This window comes from Thunnus maccoyii, chromosome 12, assembly GCF_910596095.1.
Source record: "Thunnus maccoyii chromosome 12, fThuMac1.1, whole genome shotgun sequence".
Taxonomy (NCBI): domain Eukaryota; kingdom Metazoa; phylum Chordata; class Actinopteri; order Scombriformes; family Scombridae; genus Thunnus; species Thunnus maccoyii.
This window is the reverse complement of record NC_056544.1, coordinates 22,459,147-22,486,852: the sequence shown is the minus strand read 5'-3', so window position 1 is coordinate 22,486,852 and position 27,706 is coordinate 22,459,147. Positions and strand designations below refer to the sequence as shown.

The 27,706-nt window shown below is 38.3% G+C and overlaps 2 protein-coding genes across 3 annotated transcripts in view; both read right to left on the bottom strand.

Annotated features, from left to right (window-relative positions):
* Nucleotides 1–1,514: 1,514 nt before the first annotated feature.
* LOC121909361 (noelin-3-like) lies at nucleotides 1,515–12,541 on the bottom strand. The gene is made up of 6 exons (XM_042429873.1): nucleotides 11,923–12,541; nucleotides 8,670–8,813; nucleotides 7,148–7,303; nucleotides 5,847–6,066; nucleotides 4,691–4,797; nucleotides 1,515–3,291 (listed from the first exon to the last, which is right to left on the bottom strand). The coding sequence occupies exons 1-6, from the start codon at nucleotides 11,989–11,991 to the stop codon at nucleotides 2,614–2,616; spliced, it is 1,374 nt and encodes a 457-aa protein (XP_042285807.1). The 5' UTR covers nucleotides 11,992–12,541; the 3' UTR covers nucleotides 1,515–2,613.
* Nucleotides 12,542–18,585: 6,044 nt separating this feature from the next.
* LOC121909108 (collagen alpha-1(XI) chain-like) overlaps nucleotides 18,586–27,706 on the bottom strand; it is an 88,948-nt gene continuing 79,827 nt past the window's right edge. For both annotated transcript variants that reach the window (XM_042429523.1, XM_042429524.1), the window contains 12 exons: nucleotides 25,668–25,775; nucleotides 25,337–25,390; nucleotides 24,904–24,957; nucleotides 24,174–24,281; nucleotides 23,605–23,658; nucleotides 23,479–23,514; nucleotides 23,337–23,390; nucleotides 22,831–23,083; nucleotides 22,419–22,531; nucleotides 22,054–22,122; nucleotides 21,453–21,686; nucleotides 18,586–20,246 (listed from right to left, as the gene is read on the bottom strand). In XM_042429523.1, the coding sequence (XP_042285457.1) occupies nucleotides 20,100–20,246; nucleotides 21,453–21,686; nucleotides 22,054–22,122; nucleotides 22,419–22,531; nucleotides 22,831–23,083; nucleotides 23,337–23,390; nucleotides 23,479–23,514; nucleotides 23,605–23,658; nucleotides 24,174–24,281; nucleotides 24,904–24,957; nucleotides 25,337–25,390; nucleotides 25,668–25,775 (1,284 nt within the window). In that variant the 3' untranslated portion in view covers nucleotides 18,586–20,099. The remainder of the gene's footprint in view (nucleotides 20,247–21,452; nucleotides 21,687–22,053; nucleotides 22,123–22,418; nucleotides 22,532–22,830; nucleotides 23,084–23,336; nucleotides 23,391–23,478; nucleotides 23,515–23,604; nucleotides 23,659–24,173; nucleotides 24,282–24,903; nucleotides 24,958–25,336; nucleotides 25,391–25,667; nucleotides 25,776–27,706) is intronic.

The window sequence follows — 27,706 nt, the reverse complement described above, 5'->3', positions numbered from 1 at the left end:
CATGTGAAAATGTCTATGTGACATAAAAACTTATATTATGTCTGCTTGTTGGGTTTTATTCACAGATATTTCAGTTTTCAACCATCTGAGTTACGAGGTTGTTCAGCCTCATCAGTCATCTACAGGCTCCTGATTGAAGGTGTAACTTGTCTTTTTGGTCTGGGAGCCTGTGGTTAATGGTGCTAGTCTCAGGGAGCAGGTTTATTATCTATTATGAGTTTGGATCATTTCGTGGTTCCTCTTACATATCATGATGGTCTGTGAAGAAAAAAAAAAAGAATTAATAGATAGTTTTGGATTGCAACTGCTCTATTCAGTTCCAAATGGCAAACACCTCCAACAACTTTACATTTAGGAACATATGAGATAGAAGGTGATCCACCAGTTTTAGTGAAAACTGAATTTCAGATTAGATGATCAGATCAGTAATATTTGGTCATAAACATTTGAATGAAGTCAGCCTCACAAATGCTTTCAGCATTTCTGATGTCAATTTTCATCTCAGAGTATTTTTAGCTGATGAAATACAATCTACTTGCTGCGCCCATAAGTCTCCATCACTCAACACCTTTTGAAACTAACAATAATGTTCCAGAGTCACACACTGAGTGACTGGCATGCCATGATGTGTCATTTACCACAAAATGGTGAAACACATTTATTTTATGTTTCCTTACTGCCAATGCAGTCTACTCTCATCATTAGAACATAGTACAAACTATACTATATATATACATAAAAATACTACATTACATATTGTATTATTGGATTAGTAACTACTGATGCATGACTGTAATTTGCATGTTGACATAGCTGGTGGAGGTGAAGCTAATTTCTATTCTCTAAGGTCTGCCATGTAACTCATACTGCAACAGTAGTTGTCACATAAAAGTCTAATATTTCCCTCTGTAGAATAATTCAGTAGCTCGTGACGGAAAGTAAAATACAAGTACTTTATTGTCCTTAAGTACAGTACTTGAGTAAATGCCTTCATTACATTCCACTACTGTGTATATATACTGTAGATATGGTGTAGTTAGATGTTGCTTGGAAAGTAAGCATCATATCAATTGTCACAACCCAGTCACATACAAACCAATGTATTACACTTTTATGAGCTGTTGTAGCTGTTGTTGTCAAGTACAAAGTGATATTTGCAGCTTAAAAATGATGTCCTACTCCTGACTGAAAGTAACAGGGAAAATGGAAAATACCTAATATAACAAGCATTAAAAAAAAGAATTACAGTGAAATAAAATGCATAAGATAGTGCAGAAAACAGGGGGAAAAAAACTTGACTTTGGAACTGCTTTTTAAAGGGCAATGAAATAATCCCTTCTGGCAGAAATGCATTGTTGCACTCACGTCTGTAGGGGTGAAGTGACATCGGATAAAACTATGATGCAACACCACATTACTTTCCAGTGTTTCCTTTCAATTGCAGGAGAACCTCTTGATCAAACAAACTGTTATCCTGAGAAAAAAACCCCCCAAAAAACACAGAAATCACTGGCTTAATGAAAACAATACTTTTATTTTGATTATGTATACCTTCTTATTTACACAAATGAATGCTTAATAAAGTCATCTACTGCTGTCTGTATGAATGAATCTTTACCATTAACATAGCTAGAGAGGGCAATGGGATGTATTGCAAATACAAAATACACAGATATACAGTTACAGTAAAAATGCTATTAGGATAGCCAACATTCATGCACAAGAGCTGTTATTCTTGGGCTTACAGAACGTACTGCACTTAATAAGGCATACAAACTGTTGCTGAAGATACCAAAAAGCTAATATCTCAAAGTACTAAGTAAAAGGCAACCAGATTTGCTGTTTGCTTAAGTGCTTTAACTTAATACATCAAGATGTCCCATGACCTGGATGACTGAGAATCTTCATAGACAGGAAAAAAGCCAAGTACAGTACAGTAACTATACAGGTGCCTGATGGTTCACAACGTTTCTCATTGTCTTGTACAAGGTCAAGTGCAAAAACTTTTGAAAGAAAAAGACAATTTGAAATCTAAATGGAGGCAGTGAAAGGCAGGAATAAATTAGCAGATGATGATGAATAAATGGCAAGGAAAGAATGGAAACAAAACGAACAATTAGCGAACACAGTCAAAATATGAATAAATTACAAGGCATGAATAAATGTAATCCTGAATGAGAAAACCATTATAAATATGAAGACTTCATTTCTGAAAAGCTTTCATTTTGGAGAGAAAGAGGAGCTGCAGAAATTACTGGAAGTTCAATGTTCAACAAGTAAAAGTGCAATTATTTAGTTGAAAATCTGTTACCTGCAATTTGCTTCAAAATGGACCAAATCTGTTTAAGTCTTTGCTGTCATTTATTTTAAAGAGAAAAGTGTTACCTCTCCAAATTGTGGATATCTCAATTAATAAACTCTCCATATGAAAACAGGCAAATAGCTTGATGTCAGTAAATGAAACAGTATAAAATGCACAAATCAGGGAAAATAAATAAATAAATAAATAAATCAAATAAATAAATAAATAAATAAATTCATAAGAACATTCAGGTGCAAGAATACATTTTTTTCCCATGTTTTCATATTTCTCTCATGTGTATGTTCCTCCCTTTAAGAGTCGTCCTCAGTTTTAATGATGTGGAAAAGAGTAACATTAAACAGGACCTGGTGGCCGTTGTTCCAGCCGTAGAGGGCGCGGTCCCTGGCGTTGTAGTCCAACATAGACATGTGGAAGTACTGGTTATGAAAGGGAATGTCTGTATACTCATATGTGGAGGTTTTAGTGGAGTAAGCGTAGTACACCTTGGCGCCGGTCAGGTGGGAGTTAGTGATGTAGAGCGTCCCACAGATCATAAAAGACTCGCCGGCATTCCTCTTTGAGTATTCGGTGTTCCACGTGCTGAGGATCTGGAGTGTGTCCGGATTCAGCTGGCTGACGACGATGTTCCCAGCGTTCTGGTTGGTTGCGTACACGGCCCACAGGCCCAGCTCGTCCGCCATCAGGTCAATGTCGGAGAAACCTCCCCAGGTGTAGGGGTACACGTTATGGAAGCCCGCTGACTCCAGGGCCCTCTGGGTGACCACGCGACCTGTCTCAAAGCTGTACCTCACTATGATGTTGCTCTGCATCTTGTTGTAGTACAGAGAGCCGTTGTACACCACGTGGTTAGTGCCGGCCCATTTGAAAGGCAGGTTGTAGGTTCTCGACTCGACTCCTGCCACAAAATCCTCAACGGATTTAAACTCTTTTACTATCTTGTTGTTGGTGTAGCTGTCCATATACCAAACCTGGGGACACATTCAGACAAACAGATACAATTTTTTGTGATGTTCAGTTACAAAAAAAAAGTTCCAGCTGCTTTATGCATCTGATTAAGGTTGAAATTACAAATATAATCTGCCTAATTACCTGTAGAACAAAAAAGGTGACCTACATGATTAGTAGTGCAAAAAGGCATGAAATAGATTGGTCACTAAAAAAAATTGGATCACAGAACACAGGAGTTCTGTTAAAGGGGCAGATTTCTCTTATAGATTAAATCTGGGAGTGAGGGAAGGTGATATTTATGACTTTAGGGAGCAGAAAGATGTTTCCTGGATTTAAAATCTAAAAAGCTACATCCAGGAATTATGATTTTAGCATTGGAGAGTTTTTAATTGTCATACATTACTGTAAATGGAGCAATATTTTGATAAGTAGGCCATGTCTCTGTCTTGTTTGTATATGGTGCTTTGCTATAACATGTGCACAAAGACACACCTTTACACACAAACAGGCAGGTGATACACATCATGCTATTACATTAATCAACGTTTGGTGGCGGTGACACGCTAATGCACGAAACAATGCCTCAAGGAATTTTCAAAATATTTAAAAACTTGGACACAGAAAAGAAAAAGGCAGAGGATAAAAGATAAAGTAATAGTCAGGCATAAGGTTTGTAATATTCTTTACTATGACTAGTTTTGTTTTACTTCAAAGAGAAACTTAGATTTACTGCATGTGAAACCCATTGAGCACTTGGCCTCTGCAGTTATTTTGTAATTCCAAAAATTGCCTTTTCAAATGTTTATGAGGGAGGAAATGCATCAACACGTTTTCTTAGGCCTCGAGGATACATATAATGCAGTTTGGCAAGAAATACTGTAAACAAAACTGTTTCTTTTCAAGAAAACTCCACGGGGTACCACACTCATTTCTCTGACTGTTCTGTGACTGTTTTGTAAGGTAGTTTTTACTTTTTCAAGTAACAGTTTGTTGTGTGCATTACTTTGATTTTTTTTTTTTGTTTTAAAAATGCAGCATTCTTCAGTGACTGGCTATTAATGTGTCAAATTCTCACTAAATAATTGACGAGGGCTCAGCTTTTACCCATTCTCTAAAACACCACGATGAAGGTCCTGTGCCAAGAAATAAATAATGCAGTTAGTGTTGACTTATTTCTCCCGTTCAGATAAAAGAATTCGACCATCCAACTTAATGCACATCAAAATGTCCAGCAAGAACATCAAGTTTTATGTTAACAGTTAAATGTGCGAAAAAGTTTTTGTGAGTGTGATGCAGTAGTCTAACAACATCTCTCCCTTCTGATCAACAGGAGGGAAGCAGTTATATGTAAATTATTAAACCACTCCATATTGCTTCAAAGGCTTGCAACATAAACCAAAGCACATTAACTCAGCTCACCCTGTTGTTTTTGGGAGACGCCTGTGGGTCAGTCATCCAGGCTCCAAATCTGGTTCCTGAAGTCTTCACTGTCTGCGGTCCAGTGATCTTCATTAGCTTGCCACATGCTGCGAACACATCACACACTCTGGTCACATACAGCACACAAATTGCTCCCGCTCCAAATGATAAAACAACAGCCAATGTTATGATGTCTATACTGGAAGAAATCACAAAGAAATGGACCGCTTACATCTGATAGTGGCTCATTTTTTAATTAAAAAATGGGTGTACAAAACAAAAAAAGTTCATGTTCTGGATGGTTTGCGGTCAGCATCTGGACTCTACCACATGCTTTTCTCTGCTGTCACAGAAACACGAAGGATAACCAGAAAAAAATGCAAGATTGCGACTAATAAAACCCCTTCCCATGTGTCAGACCTGGGTGAACATTTATCACACATGGTTTAATATTTGAAGTACTTGAGGTGCACTTAATTCATCTTCGCCAGACACTTTAATTGTGCCAAATGACAGTAGGCTATCACTTGCACGCAAGCCTGCAAGTTCCCTATTAAGTATTTAGCTGCTATTTTACCTAATCAATCAAAGCTCATGCACAGTGAATGTGAAAGTAATCATCTTGAGCTCAGTAAGACTTTGAGCCACAACCCATTAGCATTCATATGTTAGCTATTTACATTGACACTTTGACAGCTCTCATCACTATTGAAAACCTGGCAGTTGGCAAATTGGAGCTAGTTATGCAAACCTTTATCAGAGGAAAAGCTGCTCTGGAGGCAGAAGTGATCTTATTAGCCGAGTTAAACCTCAATGGGTAGAATGAGGGAACCACACAATCATTGACAAATTGCAAAGGGCAAAGAAGAAATAAGAAGAAAAAAGAAAAGATGAAATAATCGTATCCATTACATCTTTGTATAAGCCTGGATTGTACTTTTTGTGTAGAAAATGTTCTTTGGCTCTGCAGATGGAGGTTTTCTCAAGCCACTAACATTATTTCTGCCTCCATTAGAAGCTCTGCTCTATATCTAAATGCCATTCTGCTGGTGGCCGCAATAAATGCATCTCTGATCCCTCTGTCATCTGATAATCTACGGTCACCATGCCCTTGCATGCATGCATGCATGCATGCCCTTTTCTGCGATGGACTTACTGAGTTTGCTCATACAGTTTCGGAGCCGATTTTCCAGGTTTAGGACCCTCCGTTGTAGCTCCTCATAGTCATAGGCTCCCATCTCCTCCTGGATACCCATTAACACACCAGACAGGTTTCTGATCTCCTCTTTGAACTGGGAGATGAGCTTGGCATCTGTCTTGTACTGCTCTAGAACAGGGATCAACGGCTGCAGGGACTCCATCTTTCCCTTTAGCTCCTGGAATACAACAGAGAATACTTCACTGCAGTAACAACTGTCTCAACAAATCTCTAAGTCTGGCGAAATGATTCAGTTTGTTTTCAGTGCAGCAGTTTAAGGATGTTTTATGGTACAAGGAACCATCCTTAACTAAGGCAGAAAATGTGATTCAAGAAAACTGAAACAAATTATCTCCTCCCTCGGGCACTTAATTTCTCTTGTGTGAGTAAATTAAGATTATATATCTAGTTATAGGTGGACCAATACCAAATGCATAAGTATTGCAATAGCTACATCTTCCTATACTAGTGGGCCAATACCTGATGAATATTAGCACAATTCTCCCTCTATTTTGCACAAAATGTAAATTCTTCTTTCACTTCTGACTGATTATTACAAAAAACATTGATAATTTGCAGGACAGGCTGTCTGCTACAGTGCATGCAAGTTTATCAGAGGAAAGGGCACACAGAACTGCAACAAAGTAGGACCCAAATACATTTCCCTTATGGATTCTAATCATGTAATGTCAATGTCATATTATATGAAAGGTTTCTCTTTTCAGTGAAGTATTCAAAGTTATTTTCAATGAAAGGTATCATACCCAAGCACTACTTGGTATCAGATCCCAACAAAATTTACTGTATTGTCCATTACTATCATCATCTTTTTTATAGTGGGGTTCAGAATTGGAATATCAGAATCTATTTTTTTATGAGTGCATGTAACTAAAAACTATGACTTAAAACGGATCCACAGAGCTTGAGGAAAGCATTTAAATCTAAACCATGCAACTATTCTCCTTGGTCCCTAATGTTAAATGTATAGTGCTCTTAGTTAAAGTTAAAATTGTATATTCTTTGTGTGACCATTAATATCTGTTAATATACAAGGGTGTCGATAATTCATGCAGTCTGCTGCCTTCAAGCCATGTCAAGTTTTTAAGACATCTTCTCCTTAGCTGGGCACTTGTAGACCTGTATTGATCTTATTAGGAATGAAAGTTTATCCATTCAGATGCTTCTCGGGTATCTTTAGAGGACTTTCACAGGCTTCCCTGTGATGTTTCTCACAGATTTAAACATCAAACAAAGTATACCTGAAAGTTTTTGTTGACCAGCGTCTTCCTGTCCGATTCGATCTGTCGGAACTTTGACCGCAGTCCTTTGATCTGGCTCTCCATTCTCATGATATACTGAAAGTCCCTCTGCGTCCGTAGGTTCAGCACCTCGATTGACTGCGACATGTTCTGCACCTTTTGAAAAGAATGAAGCAGCGAAGCATTGATTTTTCCTTCTACCACGAGATTAAAATGTCCCCCATGTTCAGCCGCTCGGTAGCCCGCTATGCTTTAACTTCTCAAGGAACAAATCAACACTTTGACCTCTAACATGATTGTCTTTTAACCATTCATGTGTGAGCTACATAGGGCTTTGAATGGATTTTACATGGACATGGGACTGTGACGTTGCAGATTCCTTCTTTTCTCCAGTTCTGTTTTCTCTCAGTTTTTAATACTTTTCACTTTATGAGTTCTCATTCAAAACAAATTGCCACATTTTTTAAATGTTACGGATGAACGACTGAACCGGGGCTGTTTACATATTTCACAGCCCAAAACAGGATTCCTGGTAGATATGAGTCACCAAAACCTCACAAAGTCTCTCTCTGGTTGAACAAAAGCTCACTAGGTTTATGGGGCATCTGAACAAGAAGACATGTGGTCCTTTCTCTCTTCTCCATTTGGCTCTAATTGTAGCCAACCAACATTACTGGAGCACAGCACTAGCAAAGTGGCACCACATTCACACATTGTGTTCAGCATACTTTTATGGCTGTAGATGAGGGATCCTAAAATGGCCCTACTGAAGCCCTGAGGCAGCTTAGTACATTAGTGTCAAAGGCACTAGTGAATGACAGAGAACACCCTTTGGCGTACAACTTTAAAATGTAGACTAAAGCAATGTCTCCTTATATGGCATGTTAATTGAGGAAAGTGACTCCAGTGCTGCGCTGTCTGTTTGCTGTTTGTAGATAATGCATTAAATCACTGTCATGTGAAAAAAACAAAACTGTTTCATTTGGAATTAAATTTCATGTTTCTACCTCAATACATAATTTTGGACAGTATATTCAGAGCTAACTGACTGTGGAGATCCATTCAAAACGCATGCTTTTATTTGAAAAATCCATGATGGTAGTTGTAAAAAAAATGTTTTTGAGGATAGTCCACTTTCTGACAAACATAAATGCTTAAAACCTGATAATACTTGAAACCTTAGCAATAGCCTTTAATGGTTTGGTGCCAAAAACAGGGGCACTTCAGTTCTGTTAAGGTGAGATGGGGAGCGTTCTCATCTTCACAAGCAGCCATTCAGCTGTTGTCATCCATGTAATGTATGCAGAAGTGGAAAATAGGGTTATGGACCTGGCTGGTGCAATCTCTCTGAGGATTAGGGCAACAAAGAAGCATGAATAATGATAGAAATCGATGTGATATGTCTTTATGAATTTAAGTGTGCACATGGAAAATGTCAGTCGCTTACAGTGAATGTTTCTACGCCAGAGAGTGAGTGTGTGTTGTCATGTAAACAGGAATGTGTGTGGCTGTGTGTGCGAACCTTCTCCAGGAGCTGGCGGAGCTGCCTGCCTTTGGCATCTCTGGAGCACAGATTCTGTTCAGGTGCCACCACTGTGCAGATACAACGCCCATCTGCATCCTGAGCTGAGCTGTATACCTGCCACCCCTCCTTTGGCCGGATGGTCTGCATGCAGAGACACAGGCACAGTTGTAAATATACAGCACACACGCAGACAGACGCATGAAATGGATTAAATACTGATACTATCATAAAATTGCAGCAAACAGCTGTTATGGTTTCTTATTTTTTTCCTCATGGGTCATCCATCCCTCTGCCTTATGCACACAAAGCTTTGACACCAACCAATTCCACTGACTTATAAAAACTCTGAGCTTTGGAGGAACAAAGTGCTTTTGCTGTAAGATATTCCTCCGCTCACGGTATACGGTCTCCAGTGAATTTCCTCTTCAACAATAAATAGTGTTTCTTGGCCTTGATGAATAACCCAACAGCTCAAATTCCTCTGTTTCTCCTCACTAGGTCTTCCGGTACCTTAACTGAAAGTCCTGCTGGGATACGCAGATAAACCTGATTTGTGGGAGCTTTAACCTATTCTATAATACATTCAATATGCTTCACAGCGCTACAGTATAAAGCTTAAAGAACATAAAGTTTTGCATCATGAGCTTATGCAGCATATTTTAATGCAACACCATCAACTAATGTCAGACTGTACACAGTAAAAACAAGTTTTGATTCAAATATTGATCTAAATGTCCTGAAGTGCTGGAAAAGTTGATGCCTATCAGACATACAAACAGCATCAGTATTTGAACAATACTGCTGTTTACTGTCAGCATGGGAAATTAACACAAGCCCCCAGCCAAATACTGGCAACCTTTGACTGCGGTGGGTACATTCTCGGCACTATTAGCCACTTTGGCACACAACCAGCTATTATCTGGATTTAGTTTCACATTCCAAATCTCAATCTGGCTGGAGAATAACATGTGAAACATGTGAACTTTGGTATCCACCAGCCTTTGAAGCTTGTGGATATAAAAGAGAAGTGCCCTATTTATTGTGCAGCCATCCTTTCCTTCTCCCATTCATCCTTGCCTGTCAGCGTGAACAGTTTAAAAAGCGTTTGGAATCAGCCATGAAAGATCACGTCCCCTCTGAGCAGGCGAGGACATCACGCCGAGGAGAAAGCACAGACTTTGACTCATCATTTTCACCGACAGAGAGGCTGCTTTTCTGTAGTCTACATTACAAATATCTAATAATGGATTATCAGTTTATACTGTGTCATTTCCACACAAAAGTCATGTCTCCTAAGAATAAAATAGCTGCTCACACCATTAATCAGTACTTTGCAATGTAGAATCAAATTTTATCACTATCTTGGTTTTCAACACTTGCACCATGATTCCTCTGCCACATCTTATTTTCACCTTGATATGTTCTTATCTTGAAGTCAAGAAATAAAAAAAAAAAATCCCTTCTATGCTATCAATCTCCTGAGCTTTCATTCTCTTCCTGACACAACTCTCTCATGTTGCCGTTATCAGATTTTAAGAAAATTGTTTCAGGTATTATCAAAGCACTGCAGACCTTGATCTTTGTCCACTTTGCTATTGGTTGCTTGTAAAGTTTGTGATCTAGGAATTGAGGCTTATTCTACTGATGCCCTGATGATAAATTGGTCCTGATATGAGTATTTGATAAATGCCACAAAAATAGAATAACCTTAACTTTACAATATATACATATATATATTTAAAATGTCACAGTATGTGCCACCTATGAACTCTAACGGTGATCGAAAAAGTGCTGTTGCATTGAAACATCAGGAGGTCATGTGTGGTAGTAGTCCAAAAAAAATGATTAGACTGAGTGGATGGCTTTTTACACCATGAATGTAGCTGCAATCTGCCTCTCCCTTTCATGGCATCGTAGCTAAATAGGATAAATTAGGGGAGAAAAAAAACAACCTCAGCTCTTCTTTTGCTTATATTGCTTTGAAAGGCTCCTAAAAAGAAGCCAGATTTGCTAATCTGTTAAAACGGTCTTTCTCCTCTGTCTCTTGAGTGACGCACATCCTTTCCCCCTCTTCTCACTTTCAATTTCCTCATATTAAAATGAATCTGTAGCGCAGCCAAGCCAGATGCACTCTCCAACTAGGCTTTTGTGAGGAACTCTGCACAAAGAGTTTTTCTCTCATTAAATAATTCAGACAGCTGGTTCCTCTTTTGTTTTGGGCATTCATTTAGACTTCCTGGCTTATGTGGAAACAGTTTCGAGCATTGCCTTGCCCTGTAAACATGTTCTGTTTTCATGAACAAACGAACAACATTAATTCAGCACACCACTTTCAATCACGACAAGGTGATAGTATGTGAGGACACCGCTTTGCAATCAAGACACTGGCACAGGGATTTGTACTCTGCATGGGTGGGATGAACCTAATCGACCATTGTTCTTGTCCAAATGGCTTGGTGATCTGCAAGCTGCTCCCCCTAATGTGTGATAATGTTCCCAAATGCATCCCCATTTCCGAAGCTTATTTTGCCAGAAAATGTTCCTTTAAAAACATTAGGCTACATTTTAAAAAACATATAATGTGGTTGCATGAAAAAGAAAACACACACAGTATCAGAAATTAATGGATGAATTCAGTTAAAGTCAGTTTTCCAGAGTAAGAGAGAGAGAGAGAGCATTTGCCAGTATGAAGATGTTTAGTGCAGCTTCTTCTGTCTGGGAGGGATTTTGATATAATTCACAGCAGCAATTGTTTTTTTTCTTTTTTTGTTTTTTTTTTAACAATGATTGAACTCTCCCTTAAAAGTGAGTTATATGCCTGGCGATACTCCAGGATCGATATCAGTGCTATATGGTTGATGTAGGCAATAAACATGAGTGCTGTGAGTGTGTCTCTTCCTCCACCAACCACTTTCAATTCAGTATTTCTATCTCAGATGATCTTTTCCAAAACATTTTGGCATATTCGTGTTAATTATTTCCAGTGTTGGAGTGTGTACACAATACAATGACAATAGCAAAGAATCAGCCAAACATGCAATAATGGCTGGACACTGAAATGACTCGTTTCTGTGTTGTTGGGCTTTCACCAACCGCTGAGAAATGCTCCACCCTAATTAAAAACATCCCCGATCACCTGAACTTTCCAACAGCGGCATTACATGAAAAACTGAGCTCGTGTTGAAGTTTATTCTGCAGAGGTGGGATCTTTTTTTTTTGAGAGAGAGAAATGTGAAGACAGTGAACTCACCACTGTAGGGCAGTATCCGAACAGTAGCAGAAACAGCAGCGGGTTCAGCATCACGGACAGCGACCACATTCTGCCGGCTGCTACCTCCTCCTCGTCGGGAACAGAAAAAAAAATTCACGCAAGTTTCTGCCTGTGGGCTCGCGCCACTGCGTCCACTACGCGCTGGTAAGAACCGAGGCTTTCCGGGGAGGAGGGCACATCCATCCACTCGTCCCTGTTACGCATGCCATGTGGGCAGCGGGGAGAAACCTCGTCACTGGAAAGAGGAAAAAGTTTGTGGGCATGCATGCAGCAGCGGAGGGGTGAAAATCCTATCTGCGTTTATGTTATAGGGACCTTCTTCACGGATATGACATCATCCAGCTGCCTCTCTTGACTTTTAATGAGTCCAGCTTGTTGTGTGTGAGGTGGATCCACCGGCAGCTGTGCGGTGACAAAAGTTGCAGCTGGCAGTATTCACCAGAAAAATAGAGGCGTGAGATCAGAGGTGCTGCTGCTGCTGCGTTTTTGTGTCTGAGTGCACGCGCAGAGGGAGAGAAAAAGAGCGTGAGAGGATGCTGTCATAGCAGCGCGCGCAAAGTACTTTTAGTTTACTATGAGGACTTGAATGTTTTTGTGAAATTTGTGAGCTTTACATGGATCACACAAACTACAAAAACAAATAAACAACACGTCCACCTGTATGTGAGTGTGCTGTATGGAAGCCGATTTGTGCCAGGAAAAATAAAGAAATCTTAAAATATATATATATATATATATATATATATTCTTGTGGCAAGACAAAATTACAAGATAGTATATCAATATTTTATCCTTTTAGGCAAAATATGAGATTAATGAGTTAACATTTTTACTGACTAAATCAAAATTGATTGAAGTGCTACTGCTGATTGGACAGGTGTTACACATTGGCAGGAGTCTGACCAATCAGAGCCCTGATGCTGCTCTGTAAGGTGGATTTTATTTGATTATTAAACAGCATACTGCTTACATATCTTACAATTAAAGAGAGTCGTCTTTAAATTAATTTAAATTAATTACATTAGTTAAATAAATTATAATAACCTTTTTTACATCAATCCATTTATTATTTATAGATAATTAAACACAGTAAAAGCCTATAATTATTCAGACGACTCCCGGCTTCAAAGATTGACTATCTCATAACTTTGACTCAATAAGTCAAGATTTTGACCTTATGCCACACAATTTCATTTCCTTACCTTTAGTATTTTCATTTGTGTCATTCCTTTTTCTTTTTTCTTTTCTTTTTTTTTTTTTTGAGTATTGAGGTAGATTGTCAACCTTGGAAATTTTAGCATTTTAGTAGTTGCAATTATTTTTATTTTCTTTCCCTGGCAGAAATAAGCTAAATAGCCAAAGACAGTTTTCATTGGAGCTACTTTTTTACTGAATAAATATCCTCCACGAGAACTACACACATCAAGGTCTGTGAATTATCCAAAGTAATGGGGACACTGACTCTGGAAAAAAAAAGTTTGCTGTGAGCACCACAAATAAAAGTCCATTCACTTCCATTGTATAGATATCCTCCATCAGATATCTCCAAACCTGAGCAATAAAAACAAAATTATCTGCATGGTTAGATACTGTGCAATGTGAGGTAAGTGAAAAAACATGTTTGTTTCTTTTGTACTTTGAGTGAACCGACCCTTTAAATATGGGAAAGAAGACCCGATTACCAAGTAGAGGAATCTGAAATCTGTCATATTACTGCAACAAATGACACAAAGCTTTCTGTGGCATAGTGCGGTTATAATGTTCCTCTCTGGCCAAAGCCATTAGTCATACTCTCATATGACACAATGTTTTCAGTGCTTAAAATAATTGCAACGTGGTATTAAATAATGTGTGGAGCGCACATTATGCATACAAAGAGAGTTCACAGTTTGTGCAGGAGCAAGACACACGGCTGTTTATTCAGCTTTCATGCTCAAGCTGCTTCACTTCAGTTGAGATTAATAAGAGACCACTGGCAAATTTTTGTCTGAACATAAACCTTAAGACATTTTCTGTTTTGAAGTAAGACTGGAAATATATTTTGAAAAAAGAAAAATGCTTAAAGCTGTTTAAGTTTGTCATTGATCTCATTTCTCTGCACCATTTTCTTCAGCATTTGAAGAGATGACTTTAATAATACTATACAATCATTTGGAGAGAAAAACATATGAGTAAAACATCAGTAATATCATACGTTTATATAATGATAACGAGATGACCCAGTCCACAAAAACACTATCAGTGTATCAGCTGGTTTAGATATTATGCTATCAAATGTTTAGTAAAAGAAGGTGTGACAATTTAGTGGATATCTCATCCCCTAACAAAATTCTTGATTGGTAGATAGATTTTAACATTTTTCTCATCTCTGATTTACCTGAAAAATCCTTCACCCAAAGAGCTCTTGACATGGGCCTGAGCCATGACTTCTGAACTTGGATTGCCATTCAGACTTGCCCCTAGAGTACGGGCTATTCACAGGCCGCAGCAACAGCATGTTCTTGACTGCAGGAGTCACCTTCATCCCAGCGGGAAGGCCTTCCACCTTGTTGCCAATCAATGTTTTCACCTTTTACAAGGAAAACGGACAGATTTTTCCTCTTGTCTTTGTTAAGATAGTGGAAAAGCAGCAAGTGAGACAAAAGGATGTAAAGGATTTGGCCAGTCAAGGCAATGCTAATGTAAGTACAACTAGTATAAACCTGAGACCTGAGGACTAGGGGTGTCTCCAAGGCCCCTTCAGATCAGCAGTCAGCAGCAGGTATGGATGAGGTGATGGGTTGGGAAATGAAGCACTGTAGTGCTGGAGTGGTTCCCAGTGGAACTGTTTGAACAGGGAATACTTGAACTCAAGGAGTGTCTTTGACAGGAGAAGGAGACAGAAGTTTCTTGGCGCACTTGAACAAAGGGTTTTTTGTAAGCCATGACCTGCATTCCTGATGAGATTCTCTCCAGCAATAAAGGTGGCTGCTGCTTGCTTTGTGGCTCAATCCAGTTCAAATTGGCTATGACATATGATGAGTCCAAGTATATTTTGCAGTTCAAATACACTTTCAAAATGTATTTACTGAAGCGGTGAAAAAAAAATCAATAGACTTCTGAAAAATGTTAATGTTGTAAACATAGCAGATATTTTGTTGCTGTAGGAATTCTTTCAAGAAAATATCAACAGAGAGAACAAGCAATTATCTTGCAACAAAAGAGACACCAGTCAATAGTGTTCCTCTCCAAATAGCTGAAAATTACATGGTGTTGGCGATTTTAAACAAGTAATTTTATCTTCCTTTATCTAGGAGTGTGTAGGCTATGCTTGTTCTTTTCTCTCTTTTGCTTCATTTACAAACTGTCACACCCGGGATCTTTCAAGTACAAAAAAAAAAGTTTTCTCTTGGTCTCTAAGCAGTTCTGCTGAAGCAGTTGGAGGTAAGTACCTTTGTTGAGAGCGGCTTGTTGACACTTAGCTGCCCAGATTTTGCCCCCATTTGTCTGAGAGTTTTTAAACCAGCAATTCACAGAGTAAAATTTCCAGTGTTAAAGCAGTGGTTCTCCTTAAGGGGGTTCCAGGGTTTCCCCAGCAAAAAGTGGAATAATTCAATTCAATTCGATCCATAAAGAAAACAATGACAGAATGTATGACTATTTTGGTCACGGGTTTCATACACTTTCTGTAATAAAGCATCTAAAAGCAAATATATCATCAGATTGGGGACCCTGGGACAAAATCTTATCAAATGGGGGTCCGTGGTCTAATTTGTGTCAGTTTAGGGGTCCTTGATGTGAAAAAGTTTGAGAACCATTGTGTTAAAGTACCACTATAACAGTTCAATGTAAGGCTATCCTGATGACGGACACTCAGAACAATGGAAAGGAGAATAGGAGAAAAATTATGCTAACATTACTACGACATGACCTGGAGCACATTTCATATATTGATATGGGGAGAATCACCATGTACAATTACAAAAGAATAAGTGTGGAGAGGTGTTCCAGTCTGTCTGCTTTGTATTTATATGTGTGTGTGTGAATGTATGTATGTGTGGGCTTCTTCGGGCATTTCCTCCGATTTAAAACCACCCAAGTAAGGAGAACTAGACACCGAATTGTCCATTGCCTTACATTTGATTGTCTGTCTCTCTATGTTAATCCTCAAACAGAGTGGAAACTTTCCACGGTGCTTTCTTGTCCTCAGCCTTAAGTCATGCTGTGATAGGGTGCAGCCCTTCATGACCCTGGAAAGGATTAAATTGGAGGAGAGAATTTGAAAGAATAGTGGAGGGACTTTGACACTTCTACAGCAGGCTATAGAGAAAAAAATCTTCTCCCCTGTTTTCTCTCTTCTTTGGAAACTGCCTCTCATCAGATGTGACTATAGCCCACAGCAGCCCTGGAGTTTGGACAGAATATAGAATATAGAGACATGTTGACCAAAATGGGTGTCCCAACAGATCGGCTGTGACTAGCTGTGTCTAGGCATGGGTTTGGAGTTGTTATGTTAGGTTATATATAGGGTATAATGAGCAAGAAACCCCTTACCTTACTTACTGTTCCCATGCAATGCCTGGATAACCTGCTGCTGTAACACAAAACTTTCCCAGTTTGGGATCAATAAAGTCTATCTATCTATCTATCTATCTATCTATCTATCTATCTATCTATCTATCTATCTATCTATCTATCTATCTATCTATCTATCTATCTCTAAAAGCAGATGGCCTTTTATTACTGTAATTTAAAAAAATGAAAGATGACAGCCCATCAAAACTGTCAGGCACGCACAACTTATTACTCATCACCATGTGCTTCCACTGAACAAAACATGATGACAGTATTCAGGTTCAAGAGGTTTTTTACACAGAAAGCTCTACTAACAGATGTAATGATTCATGCAGCAAAATGAAAACAGTTTGGGATTGTGTGCAGACAGCCAAAGCTAAACAGACCTCACAAAAGTCAAATTGTTTTTCTGTATGTAGGTTAAAAGCGTTGCCGAAGCCTGGCAGATAACGATGCTATAAGATTGTTTATTTGACTATTTATGTGCTTTTAACTGAAAATAAATAGAGATTTGTATATTTTATTTTACCACCGGTAACTGACTGAGCACAGTAGTCTTTGTAATGCTGTACTGCGTGTCAGCTACAACCAAGGTCTCTTATGATGTCAAAGATTTGTCAAAAAGTGAAGCTTTATTCGTGTGAGCAGAAATCAGCTAGCAGACCTGTTCATGGCATACTGGATGAGTCTCACAACAATAGGTAAAGTCCAGTGGTTTTATATAAAAGCGTCATGTTGTGCTGCACAAAATGCCATGAGTGTGATTAAAATTGTATGTTCATGACTGTTGTCAATAGCTGTTATTTTCATTATAATGCCACTTTTGTTGAAACATGAACAGTCTTTTGTAAGGCTCTCTGTTCTGACAACTTAACATTATCAATGGGGAACATATACAGGTTCATGGCAGGCAAAATTGCGTTGTTACATTTGGCAGGTTAATAACACTTTGCCTGCCATGACACGTTTGCACATTGGTCATAAACATGTAGAAATGAACAGAGTGTTTTATTTTTTAGTCATTTTTTTTTATAGATGTGTCTTGAAATTTTAAAGGGTGGAGAAGGTCCTGCTCTGGGCCAAAAAGGAGTGTTAAAAGTAATCCTCAGCAGATGGAGAAATCATTGCTTTGTTGCTATTTTTAAATTTTGAATATTTACCCACAAAACACAAGCATCTCAATGATTAAGTCATTTTGGGGGCCTTAAGGTAGCCGTTATTTTGTCTAAAACTGTGCGTAAAGCTTTTAAAAAGGAATTACCGTGCTACATGAAGTCACATACTGTTTTTGTTTTACTCTTTTTGAAGTAATGGAGAATGACATTCACTGCTGTGTAATGTCTATTTTGTAAAATCTATCCCAAGGTTTACATGCTTCATTATCATAAATGTAATCTGGTCCGTCATACTCGCCACAATTAAACTGACAAACTCCCTGGGAAGAAAAGGTAATTACTGTCAATTTGCATTTGCTGGAGACACCTCTGCAGCATGGGCAAAAGCTCTGTGGGATATTACTGTGTCAACATTACGTGGATTATGTAGTAAATTACACTCTATGTGATACCTGTAACCATTTCATTTCACAGGAAATCGAGGAGTCACATGAAACACATAAAATATGAAATGTAAAAAAGCCCGCTCTTTGTCTTTATGTGGATACATTTGACTGAATAAATAAAGAAATGCCCCTGAAATGACACAACATGTTGTTTGATTGATATAACTTGATCAGTGAGGTCGCAGAAATGTGTAAGTTTGGGTGGTCGTCTTGAATCGAACTGAATGCTGATCTGTTCACTCAAACTCACAGATAGCATGCAGTTTCTGATTGTAGTCAAAATAGAAAATCAGTAATGTGTGATAATTAGTCTGAAAACAGGGCAGTTTTTAAGGAAAGAGTGGTAAAGTCAACAAGACAGTAGTGCAACTAGGAAGCCCAAAACAGGCTGGAGAATATTGTTGTCATTCAGTGTTGGTACATATGATTTCAACAAACATACACTGTATGACCCTCTATCATAGATGCAGCATAATCTATAAGTGAATGCAAACCATTGCAATGTGCATTTGGCAAAGCACCAAACATTTATTTCAGTTGTACATAGGATGTAAACATACTGTAATTACACAGGTTTGAAAGCGGCTCTGAAGTCTTTGCTATCATTGCTTTAAGATAAGGAGGTGGAGATGCAAACAGATCTTGATCAAAGTCAAATCTGAGTCAGAAACTGGAAGAGATCAAAGCTGGGCTCAGCAGAATCAATCACATGAACCCAAACACTTGGAACCACTAATCCTCCTAATCTTAAATTATCATGGCGAAGGAAAGTACTATGTATAAGGCAGCGTGGAGTAACAAAAAGAGCACTAATCATTTCTGCACTCAAATAGCCAACAATACAGACGTTCAACCCAACATTTTTCAGAATCCAGTTTTAATATTTTTGAATGAACAATTCAAGGCACATGAAAACATTGTGTTCACTGTTACAAAGAAAAGAATCAACAGGGTTTTTTTGTGAATTTATAAGAAAAAAAAAATTAACAACACAAAAATCTTTTTTCTTTGTAGGTTTGCCACAACAAATACTGTATACACTTAATAGTGTAATCAAGATATAAACATGGTTTAACAGCCAAATATGTCCACAAATTTGAAAGAAATTGAGGTATGAGATCTGAATGAATAGAGTCTGTCTGGAAGAATAATCCCTTTTATTACAATATTTATATTACTATCTCATTTTTTATGGCTTGATTTCCTAATGGGCATACCAAATAGTATGTGATGAAAAAAAAGACAAAATGCTTTTTGAGTTAGGTGTCATTATCCAGTTTTGTTTGTTCTCATAAAAGTCAAATATTGAAAGTTATATTATTTACAAAAGGATTATTTTATACTTACAAATTGGAACTTTTGTCAAATCTATGTCCTAATTGTTTTCAAAGGACATGATATTTCTCCTCAAATTTGTTTCTAAACAGATGTCAAACATATTTATAGGATTTATTTCTATATAGTTTACCAAATATTCATTTAAACTTTAAGAGCTGGGGCACATGCAAGTTTTTAGAGTGGATTCGGAAAGGAACAATATTGTACAAAATAATAATAATAATTACAGTTTTATCAAAAAGCACTTTTTGTAGCACCTTGAGTGTTTTGTGATTCTGCACAAAAACACCTCTGTGGTTGTATTCAGAGCAGCACCTGGAGCATCCAGAGAGGGAGTCTTGGTGGGAGGGGAAGGACAAGGGAGGATGGGGCTTGGGGTGAGTGGATCCTCTCTCTGTTGCTGAAAGTACGCCACTGTCCGCCACGGCATCAAATGTCCTTTTCCTGATGTCACTCCCGTTACTAAGTTAAAGTCATGTGGTACTGGCCCTACAAGGGCGAGGAGTAGTTTCCCCTGGTCAGCGCTTTCATGACAGGGCCTGGGGGCACGCTTCTTCTCCGGGCTTGAGTGGATCTTCTTGGCAACAAAAGAAAACACAGGTTTCGCTTCGCGGGGAGAGAAGGTAAAGGTTGTCGGATCTCAGCATGTGGGTGTTAATATGTACCCTCTGACCCTGTCTATCAGCGGGGAGTAGGGGCGTGTCTAGCCAAGGAAACAGACAGAGCCGACCTCGAAGCCAAACCTCTGGTTGGAGTCCCCAAAGTCATTCAGCATGACGTCAATGATGGGCAACTGGTCGATGCGGGGGGTGTTGATCTCCATCACTGTCTTTGAATAGCCCTGCTTCACCTGCAAACAGAAAGGGCACATGAGAAGACACGAATCTAGTGAGTTGGGAAAGCGTTAAATAAAAGGACTTATATGATAATCAGTCAGAAAAGCACAGATTTTCTCTTTTATTATTATTATTATTATTATTATTATTATTATTATTATTATTATTATTATTGTTGGGCAAATATTCCTTACAGGCATATTTCAAATGTGATGATTTGCTACTTTTCTAAGTTTTATTTCATTGTAAATTGAAACATTTTCGGTCTCTGAAGGTTAATTTAACAAAACAAAGGAGTTGAAGATGTCAGTTTAAGCTCTGGAATATGATAATAGGCTATTTAAAAAACAACAACAAAAAACATTTTATAGACTGAACAATTAACCAATTAATCGAAGAAAAATTAACAAATTACTCAATAATAAAAATATTCACCAGATGCAGCCATACTATATCTGTCTTAAAACAATACTGTGCAGCTTCAAATCTACTAAGTCCAAACTGTCATTCAATCAACCAAAACAAAGCATCTACCATAGACTTTAACATATTAATTAGAAAACATATAACACTTAATTTAGAAATTCAAAACTGATGAGGAACTGTCTATGCTTTTTTTTTTTACCAAAAATCTGAAGCTATACTTGATCCCTCAGTCCTATTGGTCTGTACCCGATCATGGTCTGTGTTTACTAAGTGGAGATTTCTGCATCACTAAATTAAAACAGGTTGTACTACAGAAACTAGCTCTTATGTGAAGATAAGTTATTAAAATTTACAACTACTAACTGCCAGGTGTAACTGCTGCACCGATGGACAAAACTAACGTTCTACATATGACCTGTTTCGATGAAAAGGATGTAATGTGATATGGTTGACATATCTGACCTCACACTTCAAAACACTGTTTAATAATGATCTTATCTGGGAAGAGTTTAATTGACATTTCATATTTTAATATATCACTTGCCCCATAAAAAATGTTTTGGGAACTGATACGATAACCTGTGATGCTGCAGGGACTACCTGTTTACATAGTTGAACTTTTAATCGGACAACACAACAGATGTTTCCCAATAGCTGATTTAATCTTTACAGTTTTGGACATTCTTTCTGTTGACAGTCTCAGCATAGTCTACATATTTATGAGGATTATTCGGATTTCATGGGATTTAGAAGAAGTTTAATTGCAAACTGAAAGTTAGAAGATGAGTGTTTACCGAGCAGCCGTCAATCAGCGGCTTGATGAAGGGATTATTGTCGTAAGACATCTCCTCATCGTTGGAGCCCAGGAAGCGCAGTGCCTTGTCGTAGTTGTCAGCCTTGGCGTCGTACCACGCTACAGACTGATGGCAAATGTAGGTGAAGTTCTGCCGTGCCGAGGAGCTCAGCAACTTCAGGAAGGTCATCTGCACTGTGTTGATGGTGTTTTCTTCCATGTCAACGTAGTTCAACTGGGGGCAGATGGAGAGAAAGTCAAACGGAGGGAGAAGCGGTTAGAGGAAAGAAGATGTGGGGAAGAGAAATGAGGGGAAAGAAATTAGAGAGTAGGTAAATAAAGTGATGGAGTGTAAACAAGGGAATGTGGAAAGAAAGAACAGAAAAGATGGAGGGGGATGGAAAAAAGAGTGTAACAAAAAGAAAATTAAGAAAAGGAGTGATGAGAAGGGTAAAGGAGGGAGATGTATCACAGAGGAAGGCAAGACAATGTTTGGAAAGAGATACTATAAATGAAACAAAGTGATAAAGGAGTAAAAAGGATGTGAATTACTACTGGGAGATAATAGAAAATGAAAATAAGAAGTTTGTGGGATGACTTACAATTTTGCCACGTTTAAATTCACTGAACCATGAACCTGGAGCCTCCTTGGGCCAGTTAGATATTCTAACCTACAATAAAGAACAAGCAAATAATTCAATTAATGACAAATAGAGAGCTTTTCACATGTCACTAGTGCATGTATGGCTGTACACAGACATTAGTTAAATAGCTGCAAAGACCTCCTACAGGTTTTTTGCCATTTTGTCAAAACAGTACATTGAATTATTTTCTGTCACAGTCACATTGGCTCTCTGCCTTTAACAGCATTTACTGGCAAGCTGCCCCCAAATAATTTGGTAGCAGTTTAAAACAACAACAACAACAAAAAAATGCAAATACCATTTGATTCAGGTGTTGTACTTACTCCTGTGGATTTCTTATCTGGGTAGATGCACGTTTCTCCACCTGCTGTGAAGTTACAGAACACTTTGATGGAGTCTCCTATGCAGCCCTGGTTTGGATCAATCCAGTATTCACCTGGGAGAGAAACACAGCTGTGAGATATAGCCAGGACAGTGGTATAAAGCACTGCTTTGCCCTTGTCTGAAGTTTATACTACTGCTCTTGTTTAATGTTTATATCATCCTGGGCAAGACAGATTTCCACTGAGGAGAATGTCTTTAAAGAGGTTAAAAACAGTTTGTTTCTATCGAGGCAAAAGTTAGGATTTGTATATTTACACCTCACCCGTATGTTTACAGTGTTTAAAGTACTACGACTGAAACTAAATGCTCCCATTGTTAATACTACGAAGGTCAACGCTGTCTCCATCCTACCATCTGGGAATTCAGGCTGGCTGAGGTGCAGGTCATTGCAGGTCCTGGCAGGATTGTCTTGGGTGCCCAGGGGGAACTTCATGCGCTCGATGTCCTGTTTGAGGTTGTTGAGGGATCCAAAGACATCCCCCATTCCTTCCATGGCCATGCCGTAGTCTGCCAACCCCTCATCTCCCTGCATGTCAGCCTGCCGCCTGGTCTTTCTGGTAACCTGCTGCATGGGTAGCGGCTGGATGACATCACCAGGTGGACCCTGCAGCACGGAAGAGGAAGGTCATAGCCAAAGTAGATTATTGCTAATGATAAGTATTTATTAAAGGATAATTCTATGAGTCAACACCCCAAGTTTTCCAGGTTAGAAGAGTTTACATGATCAGTACAGTATTTTCTAACCATAATGCCATTGTTAACTCATAATTAAAGAATTCTTATAATGTACATAGTCATATCTTAATATTTGGATAGATCTACTTAGATTGAACAAGTACAATTAACAATTAACTTACAGGTGGTCCGGGTGGTCCAATCAATCCAGTGTCTCCCTTCTGACCTGGTGTACCCTGACAGAAAACAAAACAGCTTCTCATGAATCACATAGTGGTAAATTAATGTTATTATAACACTCAAAAGAACAAAAACATAACTTACAACTGATCCCTTAGAACCTTTCTGTCCATGAGCGCCCTGTTAACAACACAAAGAGACGAACATTTAGAGACCAACAACAATCATGATGTAACAGAGTGAAAAAATTAAACAAGAAGTGAAACTTACAGGAATACCAGGAGGACCGGGAGGGCCGAGAGGACCTTGGAGACCACCAGCACCCTTATAACAGAAAATAAATTACATCAGAATGCAATAACATCTTGTAGTAACAATTAGAGCTATACCAATAGATCATCTGGGGCGATATATAGACCGTTATTAGCATACTGCAGATACATCGGTATCAATGTATATACTGGCTGATAAGTTAAAAATAATTCAAGTATAGCTACATAGATAAAATGTATTCTTTAAAAAACTAAACAAGATTGTCATCAAAAATTTGTTTATGGATTCTATGTGTGTGGATGTTAAAAATGGATTACAGCTGATATATATTGTTATCAGATTTTTAAAAACTCTCAAATATAGATATCAATATCGGCCTTAATCCAGTGCAGGTCAGGCAAACAATCAACGTTTTTAGTGTTGGTGGTTTTGCTAATCTCAGCTCTAACTCCAGGGAAGACACACTTACTATATATACATTTATGTAGCTCTATGACTTTGATGAGATTCACATTCTTGTGGAGATAATAGAGAGCATACTGTGCCTGGCACAGATACTGACTTACAGGATCACCCTTGCCACCTGCAGTACCCTGAGGTCCAGGCAATCCTCTGTCTCCCTTCTCTCCATGTTCACCAGGGGGTCCAATCAGACCAATTAGACCAGGATGACCCTGGAGGAGGTAGAGAAGAAAATAAAGAAACAAAACGTGAGACAAAAACATTGAAATAAATTTAGAGAACAAAAAAATATTTGTACTAATTATCCATTTGACAACAAGTAATTTTCATATATACTAAAGTTTAATGTCTGTCCATTTATCACCCTAAGAAAATGAAGGCAGTGAAACAAATATGCAAATTCAGCTGCAAGTTTATGCACAATGCCTGGCCAGACGACCTCAATACTTTCTTGGTTCTGCCTATAAATAATTAGTATGTTTATAGTGGTCGTCATATTTAACAATGGCGTTCTGTCTCAGCACCTGCTGCTAGGCAGTTATGGCCATCTGCTTCTATCCCATTTGACTACTGCATGCTGGCATTAAACCAATGACCATTACAAAGATGATATTATTGGACTTATACATATTCATCCACTGCATTAAATCACTTTGTGAAAACTCCTCATAGAGCAAAACCTTTTTTCATCTTGCTGGGAGAGTGTGAACAAAGAGATAGAGGCAATAGGCCTGGGTACGTTGCTTACTTTGGAAGCTCCAGATAAGGTGCATAAGCAGATATGAGAAATACACAATAAAGCAATTTGAGATTAGCATCGTAATAATGTCTTGCCTTCTCTCCCTTGGATCCAGAGTCACCTTTCATACCAGGAAGTCCAGGGGGTCCCTGTGGAGGTAGAGAATCAGTTTGTCAAGCATAAATGACAGTGAAATGAATTCAGATTATTTTACAGAGACAGCTATTGCAGAATGATGCATTCATGGTGACTATTCTGTATCTACCCTGCAGAGGTACTGCAAATAGCTGCTATAAACAAATTATCAGACCAAAAACTGGTTTATTGTACCATAAAAGGCATTCTCTTTAAGATGACCAATTCATACGTCATCTGATAGGTAAAAGGCATGAAACATACAGATGTTTTTAAACAAGGGGTGGGCCAGCAGTGCTGCAGTATCATACATTCCACATATTTTTTGACTTATTCAACAACTACATCTGTGACAGTATTTTACTGGGAGGGAAGTGGAAGCATATGTCTTACAATAGGTCCAGGAGGTCCATCTTTTCCAGACGCACCAGGGAGTCCTTGCTCACCCTAAAATGAGAGAAAAAATGTTTCATAAAAGTATTTGGCTGAGGCATTAGCATGATTTAAATCTAGATTTTAGAGATACTGAACTTTGCATTTCATGTTACAACACATTCTGAATATATCTGTGGTGCTAAAGGTTTAATACAGATATAGTTTAACTATTAGTACTTTCTCAGTCACATAATTACTCCATAAACTTGAATGTATTCACCACCTGAAGTTCTGAGATGTGTCATTGCTTTCCACAATGCCAGACATTCATCATCAAAAATCTACTCACAACAGGTCCAGGGATTCCACGCAGACCCTCAGGGCCAGGCTTTCCAGAGGGCCCCTGTGGTCCCACAGGTCCAGTTTTCCCAACAGGCCCCTCTGCTCCAGCTTCTCCCTGTGAAAAAAAAAAGAAATTAACAATTGATCACACATGGTGCACTATGCGTGTTAGACTGAATGTCAAATATGTATCTGCACAAGTGATGACAAGACCTTTATCCAGCTTGATAATTGAAGCAATATTGTATTTGAGTCACATTGTTCGATATTCTGCAATGTTTTCTTTTAAAAAAAAAAACCACAGAATGGAGGGATTTGAGGATTTGCAACATCCAAACAGATCAAATGCTACCAGATTTCATCTATTGTCCCACAAGAACAGTCAGTTTCTATGTATTGAAGTTCCAGAGATGTCATATCAACTAGGATGATAGGAAGAGGGGATTAAATTGTTCTGACAACTAATTAGGCCTGGATTTGACACTGTAGGATCACCACACAGGCTTTGTCTTGTCTCCATCAAATCAACTCTAATCCTTTACCTCAATGTGGATAGAATGTGCACTTCCTGTATGTGTGTGTGTGTGTCTGTGCAACAGTGTGTGCATGCCAGCATGTGTAAATGAGAAAGATGGAGAACGATAAAGAACAAAAGCAAGAGCGAGGCTATGTCTGAAATTTGTCAGGTTTTTTCTATTTGTGCTTTACTTTGAACCATCTGACTTGGAGACAAACTATTTCTCAGGCTTAATGGTATAGTAACACTGACAGAGGCTTGTCCTCTAATCTATAATATTTATCAGTCAGTCAGACAAAACAGGAAAGGAGGAGGGATTGCAACCATTTTCTCAACACAGTTTGTGTGTAATGACATTGACCTAGGTGAATTTACATTGTTTGAATATCTTGCTCTTGAACTCAAAGCAGAGGTCCAAGTACTCATCTTTACATTATATTGGCCACCAGGATATTCAGCACTATTCCTACTGGAATTCTCAGAGCTGATCTCACTTGGTATCACTAGATATGATGGGTTAATCCTGAATGGAGACTTGAATATTCAGATTAACAAAAAGAATGACCCTAAAGCTATGGAGCTTATAAATATACTGGACAGCTTTGAACTCATCCAATATGTAAATGAAGCCACTCATCAGCATTGTAACACCCTAGACTTAGTAACATAACAAAACAATTATATGGGATAATGTTTCAGTATTTGAATAACCTATTTCTGACCATCGCTGTGTTTTTGATGCCAACCTAATCTACACAAAGACTAAAAGGGAATTTTTGGTTCAAAAGAGATTCCTAGCTGGCAAAGCTGAAGTAAAGTTCTCTAATATTATGAGATCATTTGAGCCATACAGTTATGACTGCTCTTTAAATGACATGGTTGAAAGTTTCAACAATAACTTGTCATCTGCTTTAAATAGTGCTGCTCCGCTAAAGGTTAAAAAGAAGATGACTGACAGAATCTCCCCATGGTTAAACAATAACAGTGTTAAAGAGATCAAGAGGATCTGTCAGGCAGCTGAAAGAAAATGGAGGAAAACTAGACTCACAGTTCACTTTAATATACTGTATACAAAGAAGCCATGACTGCCAATAAAAAAGCAATATGTCTGGCAGGAAAGGATTACTTTTCCAAGATTATTACAGAAAAACTGGGAACTCAATAATATTATTTTCCACTATTGCCCACCTACTCCACACTGCCCTCGATCTCCCACAGCTCTCTGCATCAAAATTGCTCTTCATTGCTCTTCAATAACAAAATAACTTCAATTAGAGCTGACGTAAACACAGATGATCTCAGCAAATCCTGTAAAAAATGATGTAACCATCGGAAAATTCACCTGTATTACATTTACTGAGCTTTGCAAGATTGTCACTGAATGTAACTCCTCCTCCTTATGTGTTGACCATGTACCTACAGCATTTTTTAAGGTGTTCAACAGTGTTTCAAGTCATGTCCTGAGGATTATAAATACATCTCTTCAAAGAGGAATCTTCTCGGATGCCTTCAAAAGAGGTGCTATAAAA

What these genes read in the sequence shown, in the direction of transcription:
- LOC121909361 (XM_042429873.1), bottom strand. Translation starts at nt 11,991, where the DNA reads ATGTGGTCGCTGTCCGTGATGCTGAACCCGCTGCTGTTTCTGCTACTG. An exon ending in TGGTCAACAAAAACTTTCAG is followed by an intron (nt 6,067 to 7,147) that starts GTATACTTTGTT and finishes GTTGTATTCCAG; the next exon opens with GAGCTAAAGGGAAAGATGGA. An exon ending in AAACTGTATGAGCAAACTCA is followed by an intron (nt 4,798 to 5,846) that starts GTAAGTCCATCG and finishes ATGTGTTCGCAG; the next exon opens with CATGTGGCAAGCTAATGAAG.